This window comes from Siphateles boraxobius, unplaced genomic scaffold, assembly GCF_051911475.1.
Source record: "Siphateles boraxobius isolate OS27281-9 unplaced genomic scaffold, OSU_SipBor_1 204, whole genome shotgun sequence".
NCBI classification, from domain to species: Eukaryota; Metazoa; Chordata; class Actinopteri; order Cypriniformes; family Leuciscidae; genus Siphateles; species Siphateles boraxobius.
The window spans coordinates 2,015,853-2,026,713 of NW_027508816.1; the positions used below are offsets into that span (position 1 = coordinate 2,015,853).

Below are 10,861 nucleotides of genomic sequence, written 5' to 3' on the forward strand. Positions count from 1 at the left end.
CAGGCTGGGCTTCCCCTCACACTTTTATAAAACACTACAGTTTGGATCTGCCCTCTACACCGGGCTCATGGGTTCTCTCGTCTTGAGTGTGCCAGTTTGCTTCACACCAGGGCGTATTCTCTCAGTGTGGCGCAGTGAGCATTTCGTTCCCCAATGTGTCGATTCTCGACGCAGCGCGAGTTCCCTCGAAAGGGAACGTCTCGGGTTACGACTGTAACCCTCCTTCCCTGAGAAGGGAACGAGACGCTGCGTCCCTCGGCCACACTTCTAGCGCTCCTGAGTAAGTCTTGCTTCAACCAATCAAAAGCTGTCATTGTTATGATCTGGTTCCCTTTTATAGCTTTCGCTCACCGTCACATGCGACGTCACGGCTGACGTCATGACGCAACACCAATCAAGATTGGACTAGTTCCATACAGGCTTCAGACGCGTCACGCTGAAGGCGTTCCCCAATGTGTCGATTCTCGACGCAGCGTCTCGTTCCCTTCTCAGGGAACGAGGGTTACAGTCGTAACCCGAGACGTTTAGATCAGCTGGAACCGGGAACACTTCCCATAAATCCTGATGTACTTTGTACATCATAAAAGGATGGCGTCTACGCTAATATTAGTCTCTCTGTTTAACCCAAGGTTTACCGCATGAACACCTCAACAAACTCGTTTCCATACAGGCGTGATGACTCCGACCCCGAACCAGATGAACTGGATAAATATTTTGAAAGTTCTGATCCCATATGACCTATAATACTGCCTAAATCATAATCATGCACTGTTCTTTCATTGGCCAAAGGAGGATTGGCCCCCTGACTGAGCCTGGGTCTCCCAAGGTTTTTTTCTCTATTCTGTCACCTGATGGAGTTTTGGTTCCTTGCCACCATTCTTTGCCTGTCGCCATTTTCGCCTTTCTTCGCCTTTGTCACAATTGGCTTTTGTCTTGCTTAGTTGGGGACATTTAATTTTATATTTAACAATACTATTACAGCATTATTTTCCTGTTATCTCTGTAAAGCTGCTTTGAAACAATCTGTATTGTAAAAAGCGCTATATAAATAAAGGTGACTTGACTGAACTTGAAATAAACTGTTTATTGCACTTGCAATTGATTTCTGAGTCATTTACCTGACTCACTGTTTCCAATTGGTCTTATACTGGAATATATATATATTTTTTTAAATGCTCTTAACTTCCATCTTTAATTGGTATTATATATAAAAGCATATAAAAGCTTTCAAGGACCAGTCTTTCAAGAAAGTTTTTTTAGAATATAGATCAGATATGATCTGATAGGTCTATGAATATTGAAGTAGCGGGTTGGTTGATAGCTGAATATTCAAACATCACAGTAAAATGAGGTGGTCGCAGAGCTTCCGTAAGTATCAAAGTATAAAAGTCATATTAGTGGCAAGCATTTGGAGTCTACACTCCAAGATAGATCTATCATGGAAATGTCCAACCGGGGACTGACAAACATCAACTATCAAACAATCCAATACTGCTTTCCAAACAACAATTTGTCTTGTACCAGAAGTATCCGACCTGAAGTAGAGTACATTATTGTGTACATTTTCATCGCTGTAACATCAGTGTTCACCGTGTTTCTGAACCTGTTGGTGATCATCTCCATCTCGCACTTCAAGCAGCTCCACACTCCCACCAATGTGCTGATCTTCTCTCTGGCAGTGGCTGATCTGATCGCAGGACTGATTCTCATGCCAGTGCAGGGAATGAAACTGATTGAGCCATGCTGGTACTTTGGAGAAATATTTTGCTCAATATTTCCTCTTATTCTTTATGTGGTTCTCACAGCATCTCTTGGTAATATGATTATTATATCTGTGGATCGATACATTGCTGTGAATGACCCTTTGCGATATCCAATAAGAGTCAATAATTACAGAGCTATTGTTTCTATTGTTGTAAACTGGTTATTCTCCTTTATATATATTTTTTATCTGTTGTATGAGTTTTTACTGTATCCAGAGATGAACCACACATGTATTGGAGAATGCATTCTTTCTGTTAAGTTTGAAAATACAATACTAGATTCCATTGTTTGTTTAGTGGCACCTTGTTGTATAATTATTCCTTTATATGTGAAAATCTGCTTTGTAGCAAAACGGCAAGCTAAGCATTTAAATTCAGTCACAGACAAAAAGGCCAAATCAGAAAAGAAGGCTACAAGAACCTTAGGGATTGTAGTACTGGTTTATCTTCTTTGCTGGATGCCATGCTATTTAACTAGTCTTTCTTTGGGGCAAAACGAAAATCACTCTCTTATAATTAATGTAATGGATTGGATTATATGCATGAATTCCGGTATGAATCCAATTATATATGCAATGTTTTATCGATGGTTCAGACTGTCAGCAAAATACATTTTGACACTGAAAATATTTGAACCTTCATCAGAATACTTAAATCTGTTCCCAGAGGAGAAATGATCACACTCTCATGCAAATGTAAATGAGATAATGTGTCTCCAAATTAAATTTTGAAATTAAAGTTTTTGTTTTAAGCACATCCTTATAGAACACTGGATGGCATGTAACAGCTGTTTTTTGAATATGGTGTCTAACATGTATATTATGAGCATATTTGTTAGTGATACTGTCTGCTCCATTTACTATGTCTGAACATGAAAGCACAGCAAAATTGTATTGGTGCTGCTTGGAAGGTAGATGTTAAAAGTAAATTTAATATTTGTCACACTCTTATTCTTTTAATAACTCTTATTACAGTTATTACAAAGATAATCTTTAGTTTAAAGAAATCTATTTTTTAGAAGAAAACAAGGTACAATATATGTTGATGCATGACCATGGTAACTTTGCACTTACAGTAAAACAATTGAGACAAATTTCACAACATGAAGTTAAATGATTGATGATGGGTAAGAGTAATGTTTAATCATTATAAAAATACGTATTATTAAGCTCTTCATATATCCGGTTTTCTGCCTTTTTTTTAGCCTTATAAAAAAGAATGAACCAATTAACGTCCAATTAGTAATACACTTATTTTGTATTTATACAGTGTTAAGCATGTAATAAAAAAAAAAAAGATTTGAATTCATCAAAGTAATATGCATGGTAATAACGTGAAGAATGTTTAATTGCGAACTTGCAGAAATGTTCCATAAATTATGTTTCCTTTGAAATTTAGTGCATTCAGTTCCTGAATAATACAAATATATATATATTTTGGAACAATATTTTCACTTTCATTTTATAAAGTTCTGAGGGAGAAGATGTTATGATTCAGTGAACAGTGTCAAACAATCCCAACTGTATTTAGGCTCACAGCTCTCAGTGATGTGTCGGGTCCACGCAATAGAAGCAATTTTTGCTGGAATGAGTGGGAACCCAGTGTGCCTGTAGCTTTCTTTATTTCTGTTTCGATGAGTGACCGAAAAAGTAAAGCCTATTAAGCATGTATGGCATATCTAATCTGCTTCATATTACACACCAAACCAAGCTGTGGTATGAGTTCAAACAAATATATTATAAATACGGATACTTCTTCCATCATTTCATATTCCCTTCTGTAATGCAACTTCTTAGATGCAATGTGAGTATACAGTACACAGTTTTATTGTCTAGAGCAGTGTTCCTCAAACCTGTCCTGGAGACTGTAAAACACTGAATACACCAAAATGGCAAAAATAAAAAAATAAAAAAATAAAATACAAAAAACTGTGCTCACTACGACAGGCCTGTCCAATCCTGTTCCTGGAGGCCCACTGTCCTGCAGAACATCAAACACACATGAACCTGCTTTTCAGGATTACTAGAAACTTCCAGGCAGGTGTGTTGGAGCAGGTGGGAGCTAAATTACGTGGGACATATATAAGGTGGCAAGAGATGCCTTTTACCTCACTCTCAGGGCCAAAGACACCCAGTACTGAAACAAATACTTTAGTTTTGCAAAATGCAATTTAAATTAATACTTGTCTAAAACAACCACTTAAGCCAAATTATAAAAATATATTAGATCAAATTAGTCCAGAATCAACTTTGTGTTGCTACCCATGATCACATCAAGGATCAGCTAAATGTCCACATGCATAGTGAAACACTGATTCCCTTTCAAGGGAACTCGAACTCCGTTTAAGTGTTGTGTTGTCCCTTGCCCTCGTTTCATCACGGGTGGGGACACACATCAGCTTTGTGTTGCTTGTTTGGGAGTGGAGCATGCCCAGTCAGTTCTCGAGGGAGCTGACTGTGAGCATTGGGAGAAGCTGTCCGTGAGGACGCTCCGCTCTCGCCGGGCGTTCTTTGAGGAGGACGGTTTGGTGCGGGTCCCGCTGCTGCCGAGGCACAGTGAAGGCTTTCATCTTGGGGTTCGAATATGGATCTAGTAGCGGGGCTTGAGACGGGCCCAGCCCTTTCTCAACCCTTACCTGCTGGATCCGGTGCCTCTGCCCGGGAACGAGCCTGCGCTGCGGCTTCTCCTTCCCAGGTCGGGGCACCATTGCTGAGACTATCCAGTTTTGAGGATCTGGATGTCGTCAGTATTAATATGGGGGATTTTGAGTCTTCGCCAGCTCATACCCCCGGTAATGATGAGGAGCTTATGGAGGTTTTATCTCGTGCTGTAGCTAGATTAAATATTGAATGGCCAGCCGATGATTCTCAGAGTGTTATTAAAAAGAGTTAATTAGATGAAAGATTTCTACCATCTAAAACACAGCCTCCATGGTTGTTCGATTCACTGAATCGTTTCAATGTCCCCGAGACTGCTGGGCGGAAAGAGATTATTAAATCCGAGCAGTTTCGTCCAAGCTCAAGCTCCTCACAGCACAGAGTGCATCAAAAACAGAGCGTCGCCACTCGGGCTCCTCCACAATCTGGGGAACCTGGCTGCCGGTCGAAGTCCAGGCCAGCTAGGGGTAGGCAAGATCTGAGGACTGTCATATCTAAGAAAGCTTGGGCTAAGAAGAAGTCCTGACGCCCAGGGTGTCAAGCTTCTGAGGGTGGTCCCCTCCGGGGAGGGACGATTTCGAGAAATTGTTCATCCTCTGCGCCCTCTGGGGGGCGATTCTCTGAGGAGAGTCGCAGCGCTGCCACATCGGTTGTTCCCTGCCGGTTCGCCGCTTCAGGCCACCGAGGTGTCAGCGTCCCCATACGATTCTCCGAGGAGGGTCGTAGAACGGTCAGTTCGGTTGTTCCCTGCCGGTTCGCCGCTTCAGGGCACCGAAGTGTCAGTACAACCGAATCCCGAGGCCAGTCTCGAGAGACTGGTCCCCTTAGTAGAATTTCTGGCAGCGTGGAAACTACTGCCAAATATCTCTCAGTGGGTCCTGGATATAATAGAAAAGGGTTACAGAATTCAGTTCGGTTCTCGTCTGCCCAGATTTCAAGGGGTCCTTCCCACAGTGGTGGACAGAGAGCAGGCTCGGGTCATGGAGCAAGAAGTACTGACGCTTCTGCAAAAAGGGGCTATAGAAAGGGTTTCTCCTCCCAGCAGACAGTCAGGGTTTTATAGCCGTTACTTCATCGTTCCCAAGAAGGATGGGGGGTTGCGTCCTATTCTAGATCTGCATCAGTTAAACAGCAGAGTTCAGAAACTCAAGTTCAAAATGCTTACACTCAAACAGATTGTATCACAGATTCAGTCCGAGGACTGGTTTGTCACAATAGACTTGAAGGACACTTACTTTCATGTATCAATTCATCCTCATCACAGGAAGTTCCTGAGGTTTGCTTTCGGGGGCGAAGCATACCAATATCGGGTCCTTCCATTCGGCCTAGGTTTATCACCCCGCACCTTTACGAAATGCGTGGATGCAGCTTGTTATCTCAAGCAGGGGGCACGATATTTCACCCTCGCCCGGAGTTGTGGAAACTGTGGGCTCGGCCTCTGAGGGGGCCCAGCTGTTAGAATCCGGTCTCTCGACTGAGGTCGTTGAGACCATCCTTCAATCCAGAGCTCCTTCCACGAGGAAACTATATTCATTGAAATGGAAGCTGTTCTCTACATGGTGTGGAGAATGTTTTTTAAATCCTGTTAACTGCCCGGTTGGTACAGTTCTCGATTTCCTACAAGACTGTTTCTCTGCTGGATTATCTCCCTCCACCTTGAAGGTGTACATAGCGGCTATATCTGCTTATCGCTCCCCTCTGGGGGCTTCTTCTCTGGGGAGAGATCCTCTTATTATTCGTTTTCTTCGTGGTACATTGCGGCTGAGGCCTGCACTGCACTCTAGAGCACCGGCTTGGGATTTGGCCATTGTACTTGAGGGTCTGGCCCTGGCTCCCTTCAAGCCTATTGAAGAGGTTTCAGAGAAGTTCCTTACACTAAAGACTCTATTTCTACCCGCTATTTCTTCTATCAAGAGAATTGGAGATCTGCAAGCCCTGTCGGTGGCTCCTTCATGTTTGGAATTTGCCCCTGGTATTGTGAAAGCATTTTTACACCCTAGGCCGGGTTATATTCCTAAGGTCCCCACTAATGTGGCGAGCCCTATTGTGCTGCAGGCTTTTTCCCTCCACCTTTCAATACCCCAGATCAGGAAAGTCTCAATCTGTTATGTCCCGTTAGGGCTTTGGATGACTACGTTCACAGAGCTGCCCTGTGGCGTAGATCAGAGCAGTTATTTGTCTGCTTCGGTTCAACCAAGAAGGGTTGCCCTGCATCTAGACAGGTAATGAGCAAGTGGGTAGTTGAGGCTATCTCACTTGCTTATGAAGCGGCCGGACAGCCTTCACCTATGGCTGTCCGCGCCCATTCTACAAGGAGTATGGCTGCCTCTAAGGCTTTAATTTCAGGTGTTTCCCTTCAGGACATTTGTAATGCGGCAGGCTGGTCCTCACCGCATACATTTGTCAGATTTTACGACCTAGACCTCTCCCCTCCCGGGGCTAGGTTGCTTGTTTCCTAGTGTGCACAAGGACTCCACACAGAACGGGCATTTCTCATTATGGCGTAGTGGGTATGGGGTTCCCACCGCGTCTCAACGCAGCTCGAGTTCCCTTGAAAGGGAACGTCTCAGGTTACGTATGTAACCCTGGTTCCCTGATAGCTGCGTTCTCCTGCCATACTTCCTGCATACCCTGATCGACTTGCTTCAGGCTTTTTCAGAAGCTGTCGCGGTCTGTTTTAAGGGGTGCTTTATAGCTTCCTGGTCTATGACGTCACCCGCCTATGACGTCTCGCTCTTTCATTGGACTGATTATACACGTGCTTCACGACGCAATCACGCAGAGCGTTCCCACCGCGTCTCAACGCAGCGCCTCGTTCCCTATCAGGGAACCAGGGTTACATACGTAACCTGAGACGTTTTTTTCACTCTCAGAAAAAAAAAGTACAAAAGCTGTTACTGGGATGGTGCCCTTTCAGAAAGTTACTAATATCATGTAGGTATTAATATGTACACTTTAGTTACCAATATATACCTTTAGGGGCAAAAAAGGAACAGAGATATACCTTTGAAAGAGTATCGCCCTAGTGACAGCTTTTGAATTTTTTTTTGAGACTATCAAAAAAACCACCAATTACCATTAACAATGTCATCCATGACCAGCCCCATCACCTGACCTTGACACGGACTGCAAATCTCACAATGAGGACTCTGGCTCTTAAAAAGGAGGTTCTGGGTGCTTTCTGGGCTTCAGGATCTCAATTCTACAGTACAGAGAGCGGACAAGAAGTGAAGTGGGAGAGAGAGGAGGTGATGGCATCAAAAAGGATCTCAAGTTGGGACTCAGTCTTAGATTACCCGAAGCACAACCATGCTGTTTGTTGGAGCATTGCACAAGGCTGCTGCTCCTGACCTTTTATGAGACATTTTTTTCCCCTCATAACGGACATCCGGTTCCTGTCTGCCTTGTGTGCATTAAAAGTACCATTTCGGCAATGAGAACATTTCTGAGCAAAATGAAGATAAAGATGTGTTCTGGTGACTGGCGTGTTTATTGAACCAATCAGATCAGAGTAAATCGAGTGTCAGCGAGAAGCTCATCTGATTGGCTACATGATGAAGGTAGACCCGCCCTGCTCTTCGCACTTGTCACGGTTTATAAATACACTGATTCCTTCTTGTCTCCTTCTTGTCTATGAGCTGCAGCTCATTCAGACACATATATACATATGCTCACCGTTTTCTCCTCTCATTGTCAGATTGTTGTATGAAGTCCCTCGTGTGTGTTGGTCCCACCTGTCGGCGTTTCAGCTCGTGTCTTGTTCGTGTTCACTTGGATTATCACCGGCCGTGGATTACATCACCTCACCTGGATCTTCACTTCATTTCGTCACTTCTCACCGGACTCCTGACCATCTCGTCCCTGCGTCACCAGTAGTATTGTTGTGTGTTATCTGACCGTGGACTGAGATTAAACATCCTTCACTTGCATCTTTGCTTCTGTGGTTCTTTGCCGTTACAGCGCTTGCAAAACTCAGTGAGAGAGAGAATCGTGCCAAAACTGTAACGGCAGGTAAAAGAAAGACGCAACTGTACAAATCGGGTTATTTCTGAAACTTTTTGCCTCATGCACACAACAAGTCATGTAGACATTTGCAACAGTTTATTTTTTTTACACAAAGTTTGATTTTACGCAATTAATCTGTTTTGCAGTTCCTGCTTCTGTTGTTTTCGGTTGCAAAATGCTGTTCACAGACTTGCAGTGCTTTTGGCCGCATTTGTGCGCAAAAACCGTGTCAAAAAAAAAAAGCGCGGAAAAATTAAAGTCTGAAGAATACAGATCCTATTTATTTTGCATTAGCATGAAGCAGCAGTTTCAAAATACATGAATTACACTTACGAATAACAGTTATATGCTGAAAAAAAAAAATTCTTACACTTGAAGGGCGATTTACACCTTTACAAATCTTGTCTTGCACATGCAAATGTAATTTACGCTTGCAATCTTATGTACACTTTCACAAATCTTACCCTGCGCATGCGATTTTTTGTCATCATTTTACCTTCATATATTTACTTCTTATTTATTAAATCCATGCAATTGGTTGATGAACATTGATTAAAATTAAGATACAATTAATAAAAAATTAAATTTACTTTAAAGAAAGGCTTTGTGCTTTCTGTTTGAGGTCTCTGTGAAAGTTTTAAAGTCGCTTTCAGAGCGGTCATGTCCGTAACGGAGAACTGTCACGTCCGTAACATTGTTTTTTTCCTAATAAATGCGAACACGAAAAATTAAATAAAAATAATATTTTATGTTCTGTGGAACATACGGCTTGCCAACAGTGTCAGATGTGACATACGGAAACACGTTGGCGTCTTGGCAGCGCAATTACCCAAATACTTCCCCGAAACAGACAACCACGACACATGGATTCGTAAACCTTTTTCGTTACCCAACACATGCCAGCTTCCTATGCTCGAGAGAGAGAGCCTCATTGAAATATCCACGAACGGGTCGGTCAGAATCGAGTTTCGGTCAGAAGACACTGACAGATTTCTGGATTAGTTTGCGGGCAGAGTATACAGACCTGGCAAACCGAGCGATTAAGACATTGATGCCATTTGCTACAACGTATTTATGTGAGACTGGATTCTCAGCTTTGCTCTGCCTTAAGACCAAGTATAGTTACAGACTGTTTGTGGAAAATGATCTAAGACTGAAACTGTCCCCAATTCGGCCTAACATCGCTGCATTATGTAAGAACATCCAGGCACATCCCTCACATTGATTAAACTGGTGATGTGGATGGAGAGGTGGCATTCTGTGTGGTTTACAAAAATTTAGTTTACTGTTTACTATTTAGTTTACTATTGTTATTGTGTTCGGTTTTTTATTATTATTTTAAAGCAGAGAAGTTAAGAAAATATACAATGTTATCATATGTGAAAAGCAATACTTATCAGTATGTGAAAAGTTAACAATAGCTTAAATGAGATGTTGGATATGTGTTGTGGGGCTATTGTGTGTGAGATTGGGTGCATATCTGTTTAAAATCATTATATTCAGCACATTTGTATCATATGTTAACTTTTGATGAGATTTGTATCATGTGTTTATGACTATTCTCGAGAAAATTGATAAAAAATAAATATTAATAAAAAATTTAAAAAACTTGTTGTTAACAATTGGTGGTGTTGGGGGTACTACAGAAGATTTATAATGTCTCTGTCAGGATACAGGCACGGAGACAGAGGTAAGTGAATCCAAACACAGTTTTATTTAAAGTGACACACGTGCACAGGTGAGTATTCAAAGTTCAAGTGCAGATTCGGTGAAGAGCACAACGTGCGGGGCAGATTACAGGTGAGCAGGTCCTCTTCAGGTTTAGTTGATGTCAAGCAGTCACAGTTCATTAATACTTGTCTTTTCTCTTTCAGATGCAGTCACAAGCAAGCAAACTCAGCGTGAACACAGGAAGTTCAGGTGAATACCAGATCTCGGGAAACATGGATTCAGACAGGATTTCTGAAGACAACAGAACAAGGATACAGAGGTTAGTATTTCACAGGTGAGTATACGTTACTTAGCGGACACTGGATGCATCAGAGACTCCGGGCGACAATGGGTAATGGTCTGTTCCTGTTGGAGGCTTGACCAAGACTGAGGCTGTGGTGAGTGTTTTTATGGAGCTTGCTAATGAGGCTGCTGATTGTGAGCAGGTGCAGGTGATAATACTCAGGGGAGAGTAATTGCAGGTGCGCCAAAGAGGATTCTGGGGAATGTAGTGCAGATAGAACCGGTGAACCTCCCCGAAGGCGCGTCCTCGCGCCGTATAACATCCAAAGGGGTGGGAGGGTGGGCGCCCTGGAGGCTGACGAGGGCGTGGTTGCACAGGACGGGAAGCCTCCAGGGCGGAGCTGGCAGCTCGTGGGAAAAGGGCGGAACAGGCAGCGGGTATGGCCACGGTGGAGCTGTCGGACTCTCGGGCGTCCAGGGCGG

The 10,861-nt window shown here is 42.9% G+C and overlaps 1 protein-coding gene across 1 annotated transcript; it reads left to right on the forward strand.

The window, feature by feature from the left end:
- Positions 1–1,444: 1,444 nt before the first annotated feature.
- On the forward strand, positions 1,445–2,440 carry LOC143745418 (trace amine-associated receptor 13c-like). Its single transcript, XM_077237521.1, has one exon. It carries the CDS (start codon positions 1,445–1,447, stop codon positions 2,438–2,440), a length of 996 nt encoding a protein of 331 aa, XP_077093636.1.
- The last annotated feature ends 8,421 nt before the right edge of the window (positions 2,441–10,861 follow it).